The sequence below is a fragment of the Macrotis lagotis genome, chromosome 1 (genome assembly GCF_037893015.1).
Source record: "Macrotis lagotis isolate mMagLag1 chromosome 1, bilby.v1.9.chrom.fasta, whole genome shotgun sequence".
Lineage (NCBI taxonomy): Eukaryota > Metazoa > Chordata > Mammalia > Peramelemorphia > Peramelidae > Macrotis > Macrotis lagotis.
Window position 1 is genome coordinate 325,568,764 of NC_133658.1, and position 24,835 is coordinate 325,593,598.

Here is a 24,835-nt window from a genome sequence, read left to right on the forward strand (position 1 = left end):
TCAACTGGAAAGTTAACAGAGTAACTAGTAATAATGGCTCCTTGGTGTGATATACATACAAGTCTGCATTTTAAAATACATTTATAAAAACAATTCATATGAATTCCTCCAATATAATGTAAGTAATAAAGAAGTGATTGAGAAAATATTAGTTAGTATAAAGCTGAACCCCTCCACAATCAACCTCTATTCGAAGAGGTTGTTGCTTCTAAGAAGCTTATCACTTCTCTTTTTCCTCTCTTTCTTTTCCTCTCTTCCATCTCCTCATCTTTTACCAAAAGCAATTTCAAATGCTTTTTTTTCCCATTTCAATCAAAAATAGCTTCATATGTTTTAAATGAAATTTTGCAAGTAATGAGCTGCTAATGAAGATTCATTGATTTAACTAGTTCGGGGAGTACCGGGAAGGGAACAAGAATTAAAAATAGCCAAGGATTTCATTTAGAAAAGCAGCTAATGTGTAGGTACACTAAGTACTCGTCACTGAAAATGTAATCAGGAGTACTGTCTCTGGAGAGAACCTGATTCTCCTCTCTGTATGCATATTCCGAACTCCCATTAACATTAATGGAAGCTACACATGCATACTGAAGAGAAACTAGCCTCCTTAGTGCGCATGCATAGCAGCTGTGATGGTTTGAGAATCCATATGGCTCTGAAAAGGAGTTATGGTTTATTGGGTTTACATTCACAGATACAGTGGTGGAATTCAGATGCCAAAACCAACCGCCCATATCCAAAATATTGTGGTATATAACCAAACTCAGAGGAGTAAACATACCAATTCTACCAATAATAGCTTAGTTCCTTCAAGAAACACAACTCTACCTGTTGAAATCCTTTTCTTCCTTCAAAGCTCAGTTCAGATGCTAATTCTTCCATGAAGCCAAAAAATAACTTGCCTAGGAGAAGTGTCATAAAAGACACTACATGAAGAATATATATGTCTAAAACATAAGAGGGTCAGTCAAATAGTGAGGATAAGAAACAGATGCAGAGTCCAAGTAGTAAATTAGTATATACAAGACATTCAAAGGAAAAACAAGTCTCTGCCCCTTTTCCTGCATATACATGGATAACAGAGAAAAACATTGCAGATGAAGAAAAGTTATGGCGCAGTCAACAAAGATGGAGGAAAGACTCATAGATCCAAAATATATAGGAAAAATTCATTTCCATATATTAGTAACTCAAAGGAAATAATACAACCACAATTATGAAAAGAAATACAAAGGCTTGACACAAACTAAATGAAATTCAGAATTAAGCATGAAAACTCACTTTTGGCTCATTCCATTATAATTATGTACAAGGAAAGTTCTCAATTGTGACTTTATATGTAACAAGTCATTTATCTAGAGTGTTAAGATTTACAAATTTCTCCTAAGAGCAATATTATGAGGTAGTTAATGCAAAAAAATATTATCCACATTCTTTAGATAAGGAAACCAAAGTTTGGAAAGGCTTCCCAGAATCTAGTCAAACTTCAGGTTCAAGTCTAGCTTCCCTGGCTCTTTCTTCTGTATCTTTACAATTTCCTTAAATAGATGTGTATGTGTGTGTGTGTGTGTGTGTGTGTGTGTGTGTGTGTATGCATGCATATACGTATATATATACAGATATATATATATATATATATATCAATAAAATACATTCATTCAACAGATTGAGTCAAGGTCCATTAAGAATTTTGTTTTGTGAATGAAAAGTCAGAATATAATGTTAATTTAATGTCACTCTATGTAATTAAAGAAAATCTATAGCTAGTATAATAAATCTCTTCCAAAATGGGTCAAATATGCTTGTGATGTCTATCAGAATAATAGTTTCCCATAATTAAATAGGAATGAAAGCCTATCAAGTGAACTTTTATCCATATTCTAACCAAGTATTTACTTTAAAGTGAGTAGATATAGAGAAACTTGGTAGAAAAAAAAAATGAGATTTGAAGTCAAAGACCTGAGAGTCAAGCCTCAGGTGGACAATGTACAAGCTATTCAAACAAGTCTTTCCTGGGCTCTAATTTATGAATCTGTTGAAAGACAGTTCACTAGATTACCTGGTAAGACGTGGGTCTCTAGTTCTCTGAACTCTAAAAGGGAAATGAGATTATCTCCAACTTTTTTTTTGGTCCAGACTTTTGATTCTATATGTATTAAGTATTTTCTAGGGGGGGGGGGGGAAGCACCCTCCTCAACCAATTCAGACAGGCAATTCAGGATCATTAACTCTCTTAGAGAAATGTCTGGAGCACTAAGGAGTTAAGTATATAGCAAATAGTCACACACCTAATAAGTTTCTAAGACTTTATTAATTCAGCTTTTCCTAAGTGCAAGACCCAAACTCTTAACCAACCCTCTACACTACCCACAACATCAGATGACACAAAATTTCCATTACTTTCCTTAGTATACAGAAACAATGCAATTTTCACGTTCAATAGCTCCCATTAGATCAATTAATATTCAGACAAAGCCTCTAACATTAACTTTAAATAATGGGGGGGGGGGGGGAATGAAGAGAAGAACCACCAATGTTCTAGAAGCTTCTCTAGACCTTTCAATCAATTTTATTTATATGCAAAACCAAGAGAAACTCAGAAAAAACAAAGCTCCTCCTGATGCTAAAGCTCTCAATTTACTGACAGGCAAATGGCTTCATGCTGCCACTTAATCTCATTTCTTGCATAATGCCCTCTAATTAGCATATCAAAGTGAATTAATACTTCTAGGGCATTAGCAATGGGGAAATCTGCTCCAGGCTCACAATAGCAGTTAAGAGAGAGCCAAGAAATCCTCAAAAACACCACAAACCACTTTGCATTGCAAAACTGTTCAATTTATTTATCCTCTCTCTCTAAACACTTTTACCACACACTGTTTTACTACTGTTCACCAAACAAAATGATAATTGCCAAAGTTACCAGCATCTGTAATGCCTGTTTGGAATCTTAATTTAGATGATGTTGAAGATCATTTCTGTATGCATCCCTTTGTTCTATTACAAACATCAATATAAAGACAGTGGAATTGTTGGGACTTTCAATTAATTCACTTAAATGGATACAATTTTATGACATTTAAAATTTTTATATTTAAATAATAATAAAGCAAAAAGCCACCTGCTGGACACTGAAGATTAAGAAGACTGAGAACTGATGCATCAACTCAAAAAAAAAAATTTTTTTTAATCACTAACATTGATTCTCCCAGAGGATTTTTAGTATCTTAAGGAACCTGAGCTATTAAAAATGATGCAACTTAGCAATTTCTCATTGATTGTACATTTTAAAATCTGAGTGCCCTTTTAAATGCTCGTGTTTGTTAAACCTTTGAAATAAAAAGTCTAAAGAGAAAAAGTCTGCTTAAAACAACAGGAAAGATTTTAGTAATTCTTTTTTCTTTAAGAAATTAAGACGCTCCTAAAAAAAAGAAAGTAAGCAACAATGACTATCCATTTCCATTCTTCAACCATATCACTCTATTCTTAACAAAGAATGAAGAGATACTATACATACAAAAATCTAATTTAAATACTTTTATCACATTATTGTCAGAAAACTTGCTTAAAGTCAAAATAAGGTGTAAATAGACAAAACTGATAAATACATGATTATGTATGTTAATGACCATAAAAATCAGAGAATACTGGGTGCTACTGTACAACCATCATGAGAAACAAGTTTTGAAGGTAAAGGAAATTCTCCTGACATTGCTTGCTCCTTAAAGAAATGACTTTTGTATTTTTTTTTCAGTAGATCTCAAATATTATTGCTTTTAAATTGTCTTTTCTAAATAAAAGGGACAGTTGGATGTAAATGTGGTCTAGTGGAAAAGGCTCTGGCCTTGGGAATCATAAGGGGAACTAAGTATATGTTTTCTCATCTATAAAACAAGAATAAAAATACATGTTTGAACTGATTTCAAAAGTTATGAAGAAGGCATTTATAATTCTTTCAGGAAACAGAAATGAGCTATTATTTTACTTGACAACTATAAAAATAAAAGTATAAAGCAGAATGGCCACTGCTTTTGTTTCATAGGTAAACCACTATGACTATAAAAACTATGTTAGCAAGATTTGACAAGCATTTAATGATTTAGATTAAATACTGATTTAAATGATTTTTGCTGTTTATACTTTAAATACTTAGATGCTGTGAAATAAGAAGAAAGTGTCACAAAAAAGGGTCATCTCTTATCTGTATCCCTCCTTTCATATTGATAAAGGAGTAGCTAAAACGGAACTGCTAAAAAAACAAATTTTATATTCTTCTAAAAAGGAGAATTTTGAGATTGTATCTATTAATATCACTAATAATATTTCAGTTAGTAGTACTAAAAGAGAATAAAGAACCCAAATTCTATAGAATACTATTGGAATGGATTAATATCTGCCAGTATATATATATATATATATATATATATATATATATATATATATATATATATATATATATATATATAAATTATTTATCTTGGATACACTGCAACAGGGGCATCTATGTAAAAATACACATTATAACTAAAATAATGACAAATTTTCTCCAAGTATAGCTTACAGAAATCAGTCTTGTCACTCACCAGCCAAACTGTCTATAAGATGTTTTAGCCCTAGCTAATGGCATTATAATGAAGTACACAAATAAAGAAAAAACACTTGAATGCCAAATTAAGCTCTACATAACCTTTTTGAAAATCCAAACATTTCAATTCTACACTAAACGAATGATTAAACTATCAAAGAATGTCTTTGCATCATGAAAAAAATACAGAAATGAAAAACATATTATGTGAACCATGAATACATACATATATATATATTTATATATGTATATATGTATATATATAAATATACACACACATCTATTTATTCAGAGTTTTTTAAAAGCAACAGATAAGAAGAATACGGCATATCTTAGCTTGGATCACCACTCACTCTTATGATGGAAAAAAAGATGTTATCACCAAATAATATGTTTGGCAAAGTTCCAAAATAATAAAAACATTCACCCAAAATACAAAAATTCACTTCAAATTCCATTAATAAAACAAATCTCACTAAAAAATAAAGGAAAAAAATTTAGCATTGACAAGAAAGTCAATTTTTTTAGGAGTGGTAGGAGAGGCAAAATATTGAAAACACAAATTCATATAATTAAGATGATACTTATTTTTTACTTAATAAAAACATGAAGCTCCAGAAGAGAAGTATTGAGACAAAACTCAAGCTCTAAGAGAAAGATACATATAATTTCCTTCAGAAGGATAAAAGGTATTTGGGAAGGAAGTAAAAAAACTGGTCCCCCCAAGGTTTGTTGACCTCCCCCCCACCCCAACCTAATTCTCCAAAATCTCAAACATGCAAGAAAAACACTAGGGAGAAATGTTGGAAGAAACAAAATTGTCAAATTACTTTTTTAAAAAGCAAAACATTTATGGGAAATTGAAGCCATTAATTTTTGACATTTAGGATGATTGAGTGGCTTTACATTTCTATTGTTGCTTACATCAGTTTTGGATTTACAACTTTAGAAGGTTTAAAAAAAACACTAAATTTCAAAATTTTAACAAGACATCAGAATGATAATTGGCAAAATAAGATAGATGTTAAATGAATTTTGACTACATAGGATAAATCTATTCAAGTACTATTAAAAAGATTCAGAATGGTGTTATGTGTAATATGAATTAATATCTAACACAATATATAGCTATTTTCATTTTGCTATAGTATTCATTTAGTGTAAAATTTAGTCTAATACACTAAAATTAAAGGAATGCCATGACAATGTATAACTATGATAAATTCAATATAATTATTCTATATATTGTTAGAAGTCTAGATTAAGCATTTCAAAGAATGGCAATTCAAAGAGAATAAGAGATACTCAAATGACTTTCTAAACCTTTCTGGGAAGAATTGAAAAGGTAGCAGTGTAGTGGATTGAGAGCACTACCTAACCCTTTAATCATAATGGTGACATTGTGCAGCTAGTTACATTTGTAACAATAAAAATAAAAGGTTTCCTTTCACATACTAGACAATATCTCTACTCCTCCACCTCTCCCTCCCCAAAAAGATTTCATTTTGTAAGCTGCATTCTTTATTTTTCTTATCTAAAATTTTACCTTATTCTTTGTAGGGAGGGTGCCCTTAAAGATATAACATTTTTAATGATCATTTTCTCCTTCTCTTTAGACATAAAAAATACTTCAACCAGCCCAACCAGCCAAGCAGGCCTTTCTCTTCCCCTGCGGACACCTCCTGCAGTCGAGAAGTTCATTAAGTTTTATGATCTTCCCAAGTCAGTCCTGCTTATAAGCCTCACAAAGGCTACAAATCTGGCAGACCATCATGTATGCCATTAGACATTACTAGTAAATGAATGCTATTTAGGGTTTGTGGTAGCAATAAATCAAGGTTTGGTTGGCAGCTATCAACATAGAGTATTTTAACCTAGTGCTTATAAAGGAAAAGGTAGTGTGGGTCTTTTAAAATGTATATGCATATATGTACATATGTATATTATATAAATATAACATCTTTTAAAAATCCATCTTTCCATCCACATACAGAGTTTTCTTCTGCAGTCATAATTTAATCTTAAACAACAATGTACTTCATGTAAAAATACATGAAAAAGAAATTTTCCTTTCCAAAAAATTTTGCAAGAAAGAGTACCAAATCATGCAGCAAATCAACTATAACTTGGGACTTTTCCAATGATGTCAAATCTCAGAGGACAGAGTATTTTATCAAGAAAAGTACATCAACATTTGAAATCAGTAGGTATCCAAGAATGATACAAGAGCACATGAAAATCTGAACAGCAATATAAATGCAACCTCATGATTTAAGGGCTATTTAATAAGAAATATATAGCCAAAAAATGAATAAGAGATAAGGTTAAAAATTCTTATTCTTGTGCTATTCTTTGAAAATTTTTCTTGATTTTAAATCACCTTTTGAAATATACAAATGTCACAAGTGAAAAATTAATTACTGGATATGAAAAAAGTCTTTAAACACAATAATATAAGACATTTTTAAAATGGACAAGATAAGAAAATGCAAAATTAGATAAGTAAGACTTTTAAGAAAGTCTTATTCCCCAAGCTCTAAACAAAAAAAAAATTAAAATGTGTAATCAAGGTGGATATTTTGAAGAGAAAAAGAGTTTTTCGTATTTGGGAGGAGCCTTAGAAATAAGAATATTTTTTCAAGCTCAAACCTTTAAAACAGGAATCAACACAGTGCTGCTCAGTGTGATGAAAGCACTACAGATCTATTGACAAACTCTAAAATAAATACCATTAAAAATAAAATTAAACTATCAAAGTTATTTATTTGAGATGAGGAACAATTGAAATGGAATGATACACTAACATTCTCCCCCTCTCTTCCAACCACCATTTCCCCAGCATTATGGAGAATAGAGCCATCAAAAGTATCTCCCCCCCCCAAACCCGCCCCAGATTTCTATTAAAAATGACAAGCTAAATTCTTCTTTTGATGTTACAGAATTAAGCACTGGCTATAACATTATTAAAGTTCAATAAAATGATTAGGGGGAAAAGTATGTTCTTAAAAATAAGCAACATCCAAAACAGGAGTTGTTAAGCTTTTTTTGTGTACTTGATCCCTTTGGCAGTTTGGAAAAGCCAAAGGTCCTTTCTCAGGATGTTTTTAAATGTATAAAATAAAATACATAGGATTACAAAGGAAATCAGCAATACTGATATACATAAATCAATCATTTTTAAGTTCATGGATCTTAGCTTAAGAGTCCTTAATTTAAATATAACCACAAAATGTTTATCATTCAAATTCAAAACATTTTAGAAATATCAGACTGTTCAATACTGATTCTTATAAAACAGATCAGAGAAGGAGGAAAAATAGAATCCGATATCATATTTTCTTTGCTTTGGTAACACTAACATCTATACAGCTGTTTCATTTCAAATGGAAGATCCCTAAATATGTCTTCTTCTGAGACTAGTTTTGGAGGGAGAATTGGAAGTCGTAGAAAGTGGGGGGGCTCCTCCCCCACACCCACCCAAGAGAAAGAGATTCACCCCCATCAATCACTCAGTGCTTTAATCCTGTCCCTCTCAAGCTGCTGGGGCTGGCAAGCTCATGCCTTTTGCCCAGACACCGCCTTTACTCTTTGTTGCTTTTAGCTATTTTACAAAAGAGATAACTTGCAAAGTTGGCTGCACTAGCCGAAGCATAAAAGCAGAATCTCAACATACAAGTGATCACTGAAATCCCTGGAAACACTTTCAAATCATAAAGATCTCTTTCCTTGTCAGTTAGCCTCTTGCTTTTTAAATAGTAACACAACTACCCAATACTCTCTGCCACTAATCCCTGTCCCTGAAAAGACTTGTTTCTTCTTAACTCACCTTTGACATGCAGTTGACTATACTATTCTCTTTTCAAAAAAGGTATTACTAAGCCCTGTGCAAATAAGCAGTCTGAGGACTTCTTCGTTCCAGACTGAATTTTGTCTGCTGTGCGTCTAAACAAGGCAGGCAGTTTCTTGAGTTGGTTCTGAAGCTGGTTTGTCAAAAACTTGCAAAGAGGCAACGAAACAAATTCAAGTCAAAGAGGAGATATTCTTAACTGTGATTAAGGCATATATAGGGTAGGGGTGGGGGGAATAATATCATTCCCCTTATCCCACATAATATAATGCAATAGAAAGCAGAATCAATCTTAATATTCACAACATAGTCAATACCCAAGTGCTTAGCTGTCAGCAGAAACTGAAGTGGAGTCCTGATAGCACAAAAACCCTTAGACATTAAACAACATGATTTACTGAGAACTATGCACTTTTAGGTTTCTAAGCTAAGACTCTTCATGATTTAATATTTTATGTCTCATTTTATAGTCTGATAAAAAAAAATTTGTCGGTAATTTAAGGCAGATCACAATTTCCAACTAAAAAATAATATGCGAAATGAAGTTAGCAATCTAAAATGTCCATAATTCTCAAAATATAGTTATGTATTTTAGGTTATTATGTTTTATATATACACATATATGAATATATTTTAGAATGACTTCTCTGGAAGAAATTCATGAAAAGGTATCATTTAGGCAATTAATAAATGTTTCTTAATTTTTTTAAAGAGAGCCAATAAATTCCAACTTTCTTGAAAGTACTTTGTCTAGATAAAATCTATTATATAATAGAGTAATAAGTTTATTAATCTAAAATATATGCAGTGTGAATATTTTTACATTCAACTTTACCACAAGTACATTTACCCTTTTGGTTTCACATTTCTTACATATATTGGGCTTTTAAACTTTTCATCTTTGTCTCAACTTTTAAAAATGAAATATCATCTATAACATGTGTTCAATTCACTAAAATATGTCTCATAAAATGTTCAAACATGGTCACAACCATTCTGGGTTCTGTATCATGGAAAAGGCATACAGTGCCACCCATACTAAAAGTTATCCAAATTTAACCGCTTCTAACTCAAACCCACATGACTACCTCAAGATTAAAAAACTGTAATTCCAAATGGACTAAAAAAAACCCCATCATCATTAACAAAATTTGTTCAATATACATTTGTACATAATTTCTTTACTCCTGAAAAATTGTTTTCCTTTAACATAGTACAGAGCCTTGAAATATTCCCTTGAAAACTTTAATCAGTTTTTAACCCTCCACCTGGTCTTTCTTACCAATTTCATAAGATATATTAGGCTTGTTACATTTAACTCTTCTCATGTCTGTATAGAAATTATACACTTAACATAAAGTACAAGAAGTCTAAAAACACACATTTACTCTTCCATACTTTGTACAAGTATTTTTCCCCCCACCCAGCAGTCTAATTTAAACACGCTATGGAGAAATGTTCAATTTGCATATATTCTTCTATTGGGAAAGCTGATGCTTAAGGTTGTCTAAGTAAAACAAAGTTGCTGGCCATGCTTCCTCTCAGGGATTCTGCAATTGGCATCCACTCTTACATTGCTCCTTGAAAAAACTGACATACAAACAAGGAAAAGGGAAAGACAGAGAGTGGTTGCTCCCTGATTGCAGCCAGAGGGGACTGGCTCCTGAGAAGGATGACACATGAGCTTTTCCATCTACATTTCATTTTACATCTGCAGTTAAGAATTGTAAAATTCACTTCAGATTTATTGCAGCTTTCTCTAACACTACCCCCACCTTATTCCCCCCCTCCAAGATCAGGAGGTGGAAAAAGAGAGAATGATCAAAGATGGCGGTACCCAAAGTAGCAGCTTCTAGATTGGCAGAGTCAAATGAGTAGTTACAATACCACATTGAGACCACTATAACACCAAAATTCTTACCTGTTTTCTCTTTTATTTCACACAGGACACTGAAGAGAGCAGGTTTCATTCTATGACAATTCAATGCATGCTTTCTAGAAAAAAAAAACAATCCAAACAAAGGTATTAGCATCACCTATTGAATAACATGGCGCTTTCTTCAAGTGAGTACTTAGAAGATTTCATTTCAATCTGGATCTTCCAAGGTCCATAAAAGCTAACACAAGCTAGAGTATATTTCTAAAGACAGCTTTTATCTTTAGGGGGAAGCCTCCAACAGCTGACCCATATATAGCTATGATTTTACCATGTGCTGGGGTAGGGAAGCTGGAGAAATGTGAAGGAGCTTAATTGGGGAGCACCAAGAATAAATGGGAAAGGGGGAAGAACGTATGTATATAGAGACTATCATTTATTCTCTAAGAGAAGAATAAGAGAAAGTAGAATTTTTAAATGACAGTTCAAGTTTTGTGGGTCTTTACATAGCCTGTTACTTTTCCCATCTGTTTTTGTCTCCATATATTGGCCCCTGGTTAAAATTCTCCACTAACCTGTATGGGATACATCCTCTAACTTTCTCTTCTGATAACAAGGAACAATTTATTGCTTGGGGGATGGGGAAGGTGAACTTCAGAGTTTTGAGCCTTTATTTCATATATATATATATGTATATATATATGTATATATATACATATATATATACATATATAGTGATTTAAACATTTACAGTTGCAAGTGGGAAAAAGCAACAATGTCTTGTCACTCTCATCAGGCAACTACCCAACACAAGGACGTGGTGGAGTAAAGAAAGTTCTACTTCCTCAAAGTGGAAATCACAGTCTCTCTCGGCAGACACTTATTGGTCAATTTTGTCATTTTAAATCACTGTAAATGGGAGATCACAACGGGGTTGCCGACAGCTAAAAGGAAAAAAAAAACGGCAAAAGTCACCATCTACCCGGTTTTCTACCTCAAAAAAAAAAATCTGAAATAAGCCCTGTGGTGAAGTATGATTTAAAATACCCAAGAGCAACTTTTTTTTTTCCTTTTTTGCTTCCAAACGGGTGGTGCGGAATCTGTGCCCACCCACCCCCAAAAAAGGATAAAATGTTTATTTAAAGAACAAAGTTCATTTTTAAAAGAAGCAAAGAAAACGGTTTAGAACCAATAAGGAGAAAGGAAAGAAGAAATACACAAAAACAAAAAAGCAAAAAAAAATAATCACCCAAAAGCCCGACAAGGCACGGAAAGACGGCAGGGTGGGGGGAGCCAGGCGCGCACACACACAAACACACACACAAAAGATGTTCAATGAGACGAAACCAACTTTGCTTGCGCCTCGTCCAGGCTCTGGTCGGTGATGGTCATGATCTGGTGGAGGATGTCGCCGATGTCCTGCTTCCTGCCATCGCCGTCCGCCCCTTCGTGACCGTGGGGGGGAGGCGGCAGGGCCATGCCCCCCTGGACCGAGTGCCCGGCCAGGTTCACCCCGGCCAGAGTCTGCAACATCCTGGATTGATCGTCCATCCCGCCGCGCGCGGGCGGGAGCGGGCGGCGGCGGCGGCGGCGACTGCTGAGGAGAAGGTGGAAGAGGAGGAGGAGGAGGAGGAGGAGGAGGAGAGTGAGAGGAGGAGGGAGAGGAGGAGGAGGAGGAGGAGGAGGGAGGCGCGCTGCCCGCCCGCGGCGGCCGGGGTGGGGGAGGAGAGCGCCGGGGCGCAGCGAGCAGGGAGGGCCCGGCGGGCCCGCGGGAGGGCGCAGAGCCCGGCTCCTAAGCCGGCCTGGCCAGCCCGAGCCGCCGCGGCGGGGGCCGGGGCCGGCCGGCGGGAGCGGCGGCGGCGAGCTCGGGGGCGCCGCGGCCGAGGCGGAGGTGGTGCTGCCGGTGGCGGCGGCTGCCGCTCCCGCTCCCGCCGCCGCCGCCGCCGCCGCCGCCGCCGCTCCCGCGCCCCGTGCTCACAGCGCCCGCCGCCGCCGCCGCTCCTCCGCAACTTGCCCCACAGCCTCCGCCGAGTTGCCGGGACGCTCCCGCCCGCTCCCCTCCCTCCTTCCCTCCGCCCGCCGGGCCGGGCCGGAGCCCGCGTCGGAGCCGGGGCGGGACGCGAGCCCCCCGGCGGGGGGGAAGGGAAAGGAGAAGGGCGAGGGAAGCGGCGGGAGCGGGCAAGCGGGCTGGGTCCGGGGAGGAGGGGGCGCGGAGAGGGGCGACAAAGTTTGGGAGCCGGGCGCACGGCCCGGCCAGCTGCCGGGGGCGGCCGGCGCCCCGCAGCCGAGCAGGCAGGAGCCGCCGCCGCCCGAGCCGCGCACCCACCCACCCAGGCAGGCGGGCGGGCAGGCAGGCAGCCGCCGGCGCACGGGCTCGATGGCCGCTGTGGCGGAGGATTGACAGGCTGCCAGTGCCACTCACTCACTCGCGCACTCCCTCGCTCGCTCGCTGCGGGCCCCCGGCGCCGAGGGGCGGGGGCGGGGCGGGGCGGGGCGGCCCGCGCCTCGGGCCCGCCCCCGGGGGGGCGGCGCCGGCCTCCATTGGGCCGCTGCCGGGCCCGCGCCTCGCCCCGACCCCGCCCCCGCCCGGCCTCCGCACCTCGCCGCGGGCACGCCGCCCAAACTCTCCCTTCGGCCGGCGGGCGCGCGCACGGCTTGCCCAAGTCCGAGCCAACTGCCTGGGCCGGCCGCTCGTGGGCGGCGCGCTTTTCGACGGGAACGTGGGAGAACGGGTGTGTGTGTGTGTGTGTGTGTGTGTGTGTGTGTGTGTGTGTACGCGTGCGCAGAGGTGTCGCGGGCAGGAGCCGGGGGGGGGGGTCCGCTCCAGCCCCCCGGACGCAGCCGGGCATCGCCGGGCGACCCAGGCCCGCCGGGAACAACTGACACCGGCGGCTCGCTTTCCCGCGCTTCCCGAGAGTAGGAGGAACCCCTTCCTGGGACCGGGCCGGGAGCCACCCTCCAATCACCACGCTCCCAGAGACAAACAGGGCGGGACCGTGTGAGGAGACGATCGATCTGATTGGAGATTTCGAAAACGTTTTGATTCGGCAGGAAGAGCAGGAGTGCTGAGGCCCCACCCCGGTCCACTGTTGGCATAGTAACCGGGGTGGCGCTGCGTAGAAAGAGGGGTACCCCGGAGTTTTCCGCTTTTGTGGAATCCCCGGGAAGACTCCTACTCGTGACCCTCAGCAGGCCTGAAGAAGGGCCGAGGGAATGTGACCACTGCAGGGAATCGCGAGCGGCCGGAGCCGGAGGGGACCTCATGAACCCCTGCTCCAGCACCCTTTCCCATGTTACAGATGGGCACGCCGGAGCCCCAACAGGAAAAGCTCTTCGTTGAAAACCTCACAACTAGGAAAGGCCAGGATAGATAAGCAATCTCGATTTTCCCTCCACCTTAGAACCCTGCTTTTTCCATTTGGAAAGAACTTCTGGAGGGAGGAAAAGGAAGAGTAAACTCCTAAGAGTTATAAGTTAGAAGGTGCATCTAGTCCAAGCTCCAGATTCTACCCAGGACAACAAACAAAGCCCTCTGTCTCTTTGGAGGAAGCCTTGAATCTAAACCCTGAATTCCAAAGCCCACATACAGGAAAATCTCTCTTGAAACAGCTCCATACAGGAAAATCTCTCTTGAAACAGCTCCCTTGGAGCACAACTCGATGAGAAAATAGACCTTACTCAAAGTCAAAGAACTCTAAGTTCTAAATAAACTATTATTAATTCAGGTAAATTCAGCCAGTGACTCACTCTTCTAATATGACACAAACTCATTTCCTTATGAAGAAATTCCCTCCAAATTCAAATTAGTTGGTCTCTTAATTTCCCTCCAGACTTTTTAATCACACTTTCATGAATAAATTCAGACAGCAGAAATATCAAAAAGAAACTTTCTAAATGTACACAAGTAGAAAAGGATCAAGGCCCATGTCTGATGGAGGTAACAGTCTAAAGTCTGGCATAGGGAACTGTGGACAGAACCTGGTGACACCCTGACTTACTGGTGAATGGATGCTTGGCTGGTTTTCTTTTTGTGGGAATACAGACAATATGAGAGGGTACATGAAACGGGAGAAAGAGCAGAGAAGAAGATTAAATCAAGAGCTAGCAATGAGGGGAAGGTGACTGAAAAAAAGAGAATCTACAGGGGAATTGGTGAAGACGCTGGGGGAAAGATTGAAAAGTGAAAGGGTGAAGAGAAAGAAAGTGGCCTGACTTTGCTGTTTAGAGATGATTCTATGGGTGAAGAAAGATGGTAGGTGAGAACAGAGATAGGGATCTTCCACTGCATGTGACCTGGGGGATTTGGGAGTACTCATCCTACTGGCATTTGGGGACATTTTTTTTCTTAAAGACTTTTTTTTTAAAAATGTAAACAAAATTTTGAAGTTTCAGAAAAGGCACTTTTACAATGGCAGACTAGGAATACAATGAAACTAGATCATTATAGAAATGAATCAGATGAGGGTTTAAGGTAGACAGAGAAGATGAAAATAGATTGTTTTTTGAAAGGGGCACAAAAATGAAATTTGAAAATGAGTAAGGCTATAGTTGACAGAAGAGGAAAAGGGGATCTACTTGACTAATGGGGGGTGAGGGAAGAGTTACATAACCAGATTAAAAAGGAATCAGTAAGCAGAACACCAGAGGGAAAGGGGGTAACAAATTGAAGAGAGGAAACCAGGAGTGAGGAGAAAAGAGCAAATGGAAATAGAGACATCTTTAAAAAAAAGAGAGAGAAGATAAAATAAGTGAAAGAGCATAGTTCTATGTTTACAGCACAAGAGGAAAATTTTTTTAATATTAGAAACAAATTGGAGGAAAATATAAACCTAATAACTTTAAATATGACAGGTTTAAACAATCAAAATACAAAAGTGACAGCTTTGTTAAGAAAGCAAACCTGAGGGGCAACTAGGTAGCACAGTGAATAGAGCACCAGCCCTGGAGTCAGGAGTACCTGGGTTCAAATTTGACCACAGACACTTAATAATTACCTAGCCCTGTGGCCTTGGGCAAGCCACTTAACCCCATTTGCCTTGGAAAAAACCTAAAAAATTTTAAAAAACAAAGTTACATACAAAATAAAACTGGGGGATGAGGGGAAATATGCTTAATAGGGGATGGGGAAAAATATGCTAATGTCAAGTGAATCCAAAAAGCAGTCTCAATCATGTTATCTGAACAAAGCAAAAACATTCAAAAAGAAAAAGGGATAAAAAAGAAAATATTTTATAGTAAAAGGACAACAAAACAATACCATAATAAACTTATACATTGTAAAGTCCTTAGCACCCAGATTCCTAAAAGGAAACATTTCCTGGCTGCAGAAAAATAGGGACAGGAGACTTCAATATCACTTTAACCAATTTGGCTAAATCTAACAAAAGAAAAAGGAAAATATGGACTTCAACAACATACTAGAAACATACCTTTTGTATCTTTTAAATAGGACACCAAAAGAATGTACATATTTCTCAGTATCTCATTGAACTTTTTCAAAAATTGATCATGTAGGGGCAGCTCAGTGGCATAGTGGATAGAGAACCAGCCCTGGAGTCAGAAGTACCTCAGTTCAAATCCGGCCTCAGACACTTAATAATTACCTAGCTGTGCGGCCTTGGACAAGCCACTTAACCCCATTGCCTTGCAAAAACAAAATAATTGACCATGTATTAGGGCACAGAAATACTGCAAACAAACAAAAAGATAGAAATAGTGAATACTTTATAGAACATATCACAATAAAAATAGTCATTGACTCAAGAGCCATAAACAAAAGATGCAGACAAGAATGGAGGCAACAATAGCATCTTCTGTGCCCAAATGGCAACAAAAATGTTCATACCCTTCCAATCCTGCAATACCACTACTGGAGCTATACCCTGAAGGGATGATGAAAAAGGGTAAAAACATCACTTGCATAAAAATATTCATAGAAGCCTTGTTTATGGTGGCAAAGAATTGGAAATTAAGTAAATGTCCTTCAATTGGGGAATGACTTAGCAAACTGTAGTATATGTATGTCATGGAACACTACTGTTCTATTAGAAACCAGGAGGGATGGGAATTCAGGGATGCCTGGAGGGATTTGCATGAACTGATGCTGAGTGAGATGAGCAGAACCAGAAAAACACTGTACATCCTAACAGCAACATGGGGGTAATGATCAATTTTGATGGACTCACACATTTCATCAGTACAACAATCAGGGATATTTTGGGGCTCTCTGCAATGGAGAATGCCATCTCTATCCAGAGAAACAATTGTGGAGTTTGAACAAAAACCAAGGACTATTATCTTAAATTTAGGGGGGGAAAAACTGATATCTTATTGTCTGATCTTGCTATCTCTTATACTTTATGCTTCTTAAGGATATGATTTCTCACCTCAGACACTTAATAATTACCTAGCTGTGTGGCCTTGGGCAAGCCACTTAACCCCATTTGCCTTGCAAAAAAAAAAACCTAAAAAGGATATGATTTCTCTCTCATCACACTCAATTTGGATCAATGTATACCATAGAAACAATGTAAAGACTGACAAATTGCCTTCTGTGGGCGGGGGGAGAGTAAGATTGGGGAAAAATTGTAAAACTCAAAATAAATAAAATCTTTAATAAAAAACAATAGCATCCTAAAAATCTAAGTGAGTCAAAGAACAAATAATAGAAATACTACAAAAAGAAAATGATAATGATGAAGCAACATACAAAACTTTCTGGAATGCAAGGGGGAATCCTCAATCCTGAGGGGAGAAAACATATCCTAAACATATACTAACAAAATGGAAAAATATTAACAAACTGAATATGCATTTTAAAAATTAGAAGGCAACAAATATAAAGCACAAAAGTAAAAAAAAATATTAAAAATGAGAGACTAAACAGGTAAATTGAAAAACGAACCATAGAAATAATCAAACCAAAAGCTGATTCTTTGGGAAAAAACTGATAAAATTGATAATTTCTTTACTAATCTGATTTTTAACAAAATAAAGTAGAAAAATCAAATTAAATAATCCTTTTGGGGTTTTTTTTTTTTGGCAAGGCAGTAGGATTAAGTGACTTACCCAAGGTCTCACAGCTAGGTAATTATTGTTTGAGGTCATATTTGCACTCAGATCTGCCTGACTCCATGGCTGGTGTTCAATTCACTGCACCACCTAAGTACCCCAAGGGTAATACTTTCAAAAATAAACTCAAACTGTCAGAAAATCAAATAGAGATCTTACGTAAATCAATTTTAGAAAAAAAATTAAATCTAGCTTCAAAGGAGCTTAAAAAAAATTTCCTTGTCCTGATGGATTTACAGGAGAATTCTATCAAACTTTTTTAAATTTTCTAGCAAACTTTTAAAGAAAAGTTAGCATCCATATTTCACAATTTTTCCCAAAAAATGAAAAGTGAGACATATAATGGTCCTAATAGCCAAACTAATTAAAATACAGAAAGAAAAACCATAGGTCATTATTATTAATGAATAATTGACTCAAATTTTATCTTATCAAATAGACTTATATTAATTTATCCCAGAAATCATTCATCATAACCAAACAGGATTTATACTAGAGGTGTAAGAATGATTCAACATAAGGAAAATAACAATCATTTTAAAACCAAAATATTTAAAAATACATGATTATCTCAATAAATAAAGAAAAAACCTTTAACCTTTTATTCTAAAAATTGAATAAAATACAGATGTTGTGGGATCTTTTTTAATATTAAAAGCATCCATCTAAAATTAAAAACAAATAATGGGTAAGAGAAATATGGAAGTAAAACAAGGAAGTACACCCTCCCTACTATTATTTGATAGGATGCTGGAAATGCTAGCAACAGCCATAAAGGAAAAGAAAGTAATTAAAGACATAAAGTTGGGTGAGGAGGAGATAAAATTATCCCAATTTACTGATGATATAGTTTATTTTAAAAATCTTAAGGAATTATTGAAGACACTAATTCCATCAAGAGTTTCAGAAAACTTGCAAATTACCAAAAAATCCTCAAAAAATCAATAGCATGTCTATATAATAATAATATAAGAAGGGATATTTAAAATGTGAAATCATATCAAATAACTACATAATACATAAAACATCTGGGAACTGATCTAGAGCTATTCAGTTACAAAATATTCCTGAAGGAAAGAAAAACAGCTCAATATTCAATGCACATGGCTGAGTTGTATCAATATAATAAAAATGACAATACCATCAAAACTAATTTATTATTTTTATTCTAGCCCAATCAAGTTATCAAGGGGATATTTTATCAAACTTAATAAAGTAATAACAAAATTCATTTGGAAAAGCAAAATATCTAGAATATTAAGGGAAATGATGAAAAAGAAGCAGGAAAAGGGTATAGTATTTCCAGAACTCAAACTATATTATAAAGCAGCAGTCAACAAAATAATTTGCTATTCATTAAAAAATAGAGGGAAATCATTGGAACAGACAAAATAAGGGAGATTTCAAAATAATAGAACTCAATAACTCAGTGTTAAGGTAGAAAGTACAAATTGCTGAGGAACAGCTTCCTTATTTGATTTTTAAAAAAGGGGGGAAAACTGGAAAGCATTCTGGCAGAAATTAGGTTTAGACTAACACCTTACACCACATTCAACAATACATTCTAAATAGATATGTGGCCTTAATATTAAATGATATATTGTTAAAAACATTAGAAGAAATACAGATCATACAACCATGTTCATTTCAGCAGTACAACAATCAAAGACAATTTTAAGGGACTTGCAATGGAAAATACCATTCATAACCAGAGAAGGAACTGTGGAGTTTAAATGAAGATTAAAGCTTTTTATCTTCACTTTTTAAAAAGTTGTCTTATATATTTATGTAACTTTATTATCTCTAATGATTTTTTTCTTCCTTTTGGATTTGATTCTTCTCTCAAAACACATTCAATTTCAATATATGTTCAGCATGGTTACAAATGTAGAGCATGTATCAGATTGCTTTCTTTTGGGGGAGGAGGGAAGAAAGGGGAGGGAGGAAGAAAAATTGTAAAACTCAAAACACTGCAAACAATGGTTGGCAAAAACTACCATTGTATGTAGTCGAAAAACAAATAAAATATTTATAAATATATAAAAAACCAAAAATACAGATCATATACCTCTCACAACAATGGATAGGCTATAAAGTCTTGAGCAAGAGATAGAAACAATTTAAAAGTTGATATATAAATATGAGTTATTTATTACTATTGCTGTTATCCAGGCCAATGACATACCATTTCCCTATTAGAAAATCCCAGTCTACCTCTTTTATATCCTCGTATCTCAGGTTTATTGAAGTAGAGGCTAAAAAATAAGACTAGAAAGAGATTTGTGGTTTGTATATAGATTGCAGTTATCCATCTACTCTTATTTTCCCTTTAACATGAATAAATGAAAGTTGATTTTACCACTCATTAGAAGCTACAGGCAAAGAACTCACATTTTAGATGTAAGATACTTTTCTCATTCCCAGGAATTTCTCTACCCTTCCCTACCCTTTATCAGAAGAATATTAAAACCATAATATTCACTAGGGCCTGAGATCTGGACATTTATCTTTTAGTAAGCTCTTAACTTTCTGGGGAGATTATATATTATAGCAGAAAGAGCCCTTGGGTTTGCAGTCAAAAGATGAATTTAAAACTTGACTCTACTGTTTACTAATCATTTAACCTTAAGCAAATCCTTCTGCCTCTCTGAAAACTTGTTTCCTCACCTATAGAATGGGGGTAAGAACACCTGTATTACTTACCTCATGGTATTTCATATGAGCATCAAATGACATACTTTATGTAAATTGCTATGCAAATATAAAAGTCACATCAAAATCTGCTATTATTTTCTGGTATATTATCTTTTTTGCTTTTAAAAATAGCATAAATTTCTTATTTTCCCCCCTTTAAGATTCATAGATTAGAAAATATTTACCCCAGACAAAATCTTAGCTTAGGCATTTTTGAAAAGTCTCTCAGGTTCAGTCCCTAAACTCAGTAAACTGTCTTACATGGAACCAAAAATAGAGGTATATAGATATGAAAAATGACTTTTACTCTGCAGGGTTTAATGTAGGACAAGCAGTTCAGTAAATGCCAGATGGATTCTTGGAATGTAGCAAGCTAGTTGGTTCCAGGTTCTTTCCCTCATATGTTGTGTGTACTTTTAAATACTCCCTACTGCAAAGCTAATAGCTAACCTTACAGTTAGGTATGCTGACGTACTTAGAAACTGCCCAGCTGCTAGCTAGATAATTCCAAATTACCCACTCAGCTTACTTGTTTTCAAATGGAATCCCTCATCTCTTTACTTTTTCCTTCTTTAGTATCATCCATTTTCTTGGTGCCATATATTCATTTCAGGACCTGTTTCAAACACTCCAGTCTCAATTCTCATGATCAGCACTAGTTCTAATAAGTACAACTTGAGGTACCCTAAAGTGACTAAATACCAAATCTACTGTCATGATAAGAATCATAACTTCACGATATCTTCCACTGATGCTTCATCACAGTATAAAGGTGATGATGAATCCTCAAAAGCTGGAACAGCTGAGCAGAAGTTCTGGTAGGTACTACCAAACTGGAAAAGGTTTAAATAGTCCATACATCTATATTCAGAGGATTAACCTAGTTCAGGTGAGAGGCTCATCACAAAAGTGCTAATCACAGGGTGAGTTTTTGACCACAGAAACTCATAAACGCTAACTGCTATGACACTTGGCATAACTGTTTTTTCATAGAATTATGATTAGCCTTGTTGGATGGAGATCCCAGCCATACTAGTTAAAGTAAGATTTTGAAAGAATTGACATTTACCAGTCCTTCTTACAACTTCTTTACAAACTCGGCTTTCAGAAGTAGATCTTACAGACAAGTAGACCTCATTAACTACTCAACATTCTATATGTAGTCACCATTTCCCCCCAAAATAGTTTGATTTTGAAGGCCCCATTCAGTTCTAAAAATGCCATCGTTCTTTTGACTTATCAGACCTCTTTTGCCCTACTAACTTCATAAACTATACTAATCTATATAAGGATCTAGATAGTAAATGGGAAATGTATAATATTACTTCAAGCTCAGTACAATGTTATATAAGTGAAGCACCATATATAAAAAATGTAAATAAAATGAAAACATTTAAACAAGTAAAACAATAAGGAGATATAGACTATGTAAACAAAGCAAAACCCTAAAATATAAATTAAATTTAGGAAAACAATGGGGTAAATGTCAGCAATTAAAAATAAAATAATTTGTTAAATGTATAATACCAAGCAGCTATTTTAAGTTACATCCCTCTAAATCCATAGTCATTCATTGCTCTGGAAAGTTTATGCAATAACTCCACACGAACTGATTTGATTTAATTGAAATACCACTTAGGCAACTTCGACTTTTGCCAATATTAATATGAATTACCCTTAATATTAGATACTCTAAGTAAAGATTTTTTTAGTTTCATTGACATTTAGTTTCATTCACAGGCATACTCCCAAAAAATAACATTTTACAACGGTTTCTTTCATATATAAGAATAATTGTAATGAATCAATTTTTATTTTTTTAAAAATTTTATTTATGGCAATGGTTAAGTGACATGCCCAAGGTCATACAGTTAAGTAATTAGTAAGTGTCTGAGGCTCAGGTCCTCCTGACTCCAGGACAGGTGCTCTATCCACTGCATCACCTAGCTGCCCCTAATGAATCAATTTTTAAAGAGCATTAAGGGTGGGTTTTTTTGTGTAATAGCACTTTTCTTAGGTCTGGGGATAAATATTCAAACAATTGTTATTCCCATTTTACAAATGAGGAAACTGAAGCTCACAAAGCAGAAGTCAATTACCAAGTTCACTCAACTAGAAAGTATTCGAGTCAAGATTCAAACTCAGATTTCTCCTAACACCAAGTCTCACATTTTCTGCTACATCAAATGTTTCTGTAAAATCAAGAATGGTGTTTGACTCATTACCCCTTTATAACATCATACCTATCATACTATCTGTCCAAAATACCTTTTCTTCTGAAAATACATGTTATGTTTTGGAGAGATCAGTTAAGGGGATTGGGGAGGGAGGTTAACTCTGTACAATTAAAGTTTTTTTAAGATGATATTAGAGCACCCAATAAATCATCAAATACAGTATCCTCAGAGAGCTTTGAAAAGGCATCTATTTTCTTTTACTTTGTGATGCTCTATTTAGTAATGCTGTTAATGATGCTGTGCTGTTGCATATAGTATATTGAAGCACCTATATCAATCTGTAATGTTTCAAAGGCAGTGTTTATTAAAGATTCAAATGAAGTATAATTTCTTTTCCATGATTGAGCATTCATTAAGAAGTGAACAGTGACAAAGTGAATGTTAGGAATGAAGCAAAGATTATATCCTAGCCAGGAAGAATTCCATTTTATCACTCCATTTCCCTAGACTTTTTAAAAGATCTTGCCAATTCATTCTCACTCTTTTCTCCCATAAATTTTTAATTAATATAAAAAGAAATCACTCTATGAAGCTTATCAAGAAGATCTAAGACTCTCCAGAATCTGACACTACTCTGCCTTTCCACATTTTTTCTACATTTCCTACTCCCTTCTACATGCCTCCTGCTCCAGGCAAACCTAACTATTCTCTGATCTCTGCATTTTTCTGCATTTCTGCCTTTTCTCATTCTTTTCTCTGTTTGGAAAACTCTCCCTAAAAGTCTCTTAAATTGCAACTCATTGTATAAAACCAAATTCAAATACCACCTCCTTCAAGAAGGCTTTCTCTGATATTTCATAGTCAGTAATGACCTTTTGCTCTTCAGACCTCACATAGCATAAACTAAACTTCTCTAATGCATTTATACAGTATTATTATATATTTTACAATATACAGTAAACAAGGGCAGCTCAAGCCTGGGAAGCTTGTTGCCAAACACATATACATAATAAAGGCAGAAGGTTGGAACAAAGGATTGAGGTTGAGGGCAATACCACCATACTGCTCAAGCTGAAGCATTTATTCTTGCTATTCTTCCCTCCCATTAATTTCCATAAGAGACCCCAAAATCTTGGAAGATCAATAAATCTGAAATACCTTAGATCCAGACAGTTTGATGAAAGATATAATATTATATATATATAATATATATATATATATTTATGATAATCAAAAGCTGATGGAAGTTAAAGGGTATTTTCTAAGTCTCGTAGAAACTTGGGGGGGGGGATTGCCCCTGTTGAACAGGACAGTACAGTTCAAAGAGACTAAATGCCTCTAGTTTCTATTTAACTACTGACTATTCTATGTTCCTCTAGAAGTAAAGATTCTCCTTTTATAGAGGAAAGCTTCACAAAACAAAAAATCTAGAACTACCAGATTCTTCAAGTAGAGAAAAGGCAGCTGAGAGTATTATCCCAATCTAATACTATCTTTTGAAGTCCTTAACTGCCTCACTAAAAAAATGAAACTTAAGTCTCTGGACTCTAAGCTAAAAGCGAACTCATTCCTTATCTCAGAGGGAAGAGATCCATCCTCTGCTGAAGACTCCAACTGAAACTGACAGCAGAGAGGTCTTACTCCACATTTTCTTTTTTAATAGAGTACAAATTTAGCAGTGACTCTTAAATCAATAGAATAATTCCTAGAAAACATCATCAAACCAGATACTGAGGAGAGACCCCAAACCAACAGAAATGAACAGGTTGAATAGGAATCAAAGAAATGATATTGCCAGAAAAAAATAATGAAAGCTTTGAAGGTATGAGCTGTACTTCTATAAAATATGTCCTGAACACATTTTACATAAAATTGTGCTCCTTCATATGAATTTCCTATATGGGTTTATTCTTCTCACTGATGGTGTTCATCCCCCAACCCAAAGTGATCTTCCTAAAATGAAGGTCTGACTATGGGACTTCCCTATTCAATAAATTCCAGAGGTTTCCTATCACACCCAGAATCAAACATAAAATCCTATTTTGGGAATACATAGTCCTTCAAAAATAACCTCTTCTCCAGCTTTCTAGTCTTCTTACACATTAAATCCCCTGTCCATGTACTCTGCATTCCAATTACAATGGCCTTCTCTTTCTAACTCAGACAGCCCCAACTCATGACTCAATCCCAGGTATTTTCATTAGCCTCCCCCCACCCCCGGATGGAATGCTCTCCCTTGTCATTTCTGCCTCCTGGTTCCCTGACTTCAAATCCCAGCTAAAATATGTACCTTCTAAAAAAGTTTCCAGATTTTTCTTAATTCTAGTATCTTAAATCTATTTATTATTTCAATTTATTAACTAATTTATTACAACCTATTTTTTAGGTTGTGTGTATAGTTACTTTTGTGTATTAGACTGTAAGATCCTCAAGTGTAGGGACTGTCTTTAATCTTTCTCATTTTAGAAGGCATTAAATAAATGTCTTCTGACTGTTATTCTTCTAGATATGTCCAGAAAATATTCTACTATTTCCAATCTTAGTAGGTTATTCTCTGGCTTTACTTTGAAGTAATTGACTCTTCC

At 36.5% G+C, this 24,835-nt stretch overlaps 1 protein-coding gene across 2 annotated transcripts in view; it reads right to left on the reverse strand.

The window, feature by feature from the left end:
• The window catches only part of PBX3 (PBX homeobox 3), a 323,076-nt gene extending 310,968 nt beyond the window's left edge, over positions 1-12,108 (reverse strand). The window contains exons 1-2 of one of the 2 annotated variants that reach the window (XM_074211560.1): positions 11,660-12,108; positions 10,354-10,427 (exon numbers count right to left, since the gene is read on the reverse strand). In XM_074211560.1, coding sequence (XP_074067661.1) covers positions 10,354-10,427; positions 11,660-11,859 — 274 coding nt within the window. In that variant the 5' untranslated portion in view covers positions 11,860-12,108. The remainder of the gene's footprint in view (positions 1-10,353; positions 10,428-11,659) is intronic. The other variant, XM_074211559.1, reaches the window with a different exon arrangement.
• Positions 12,109-24,835: the final 12,727 nt, after the last annotated feature.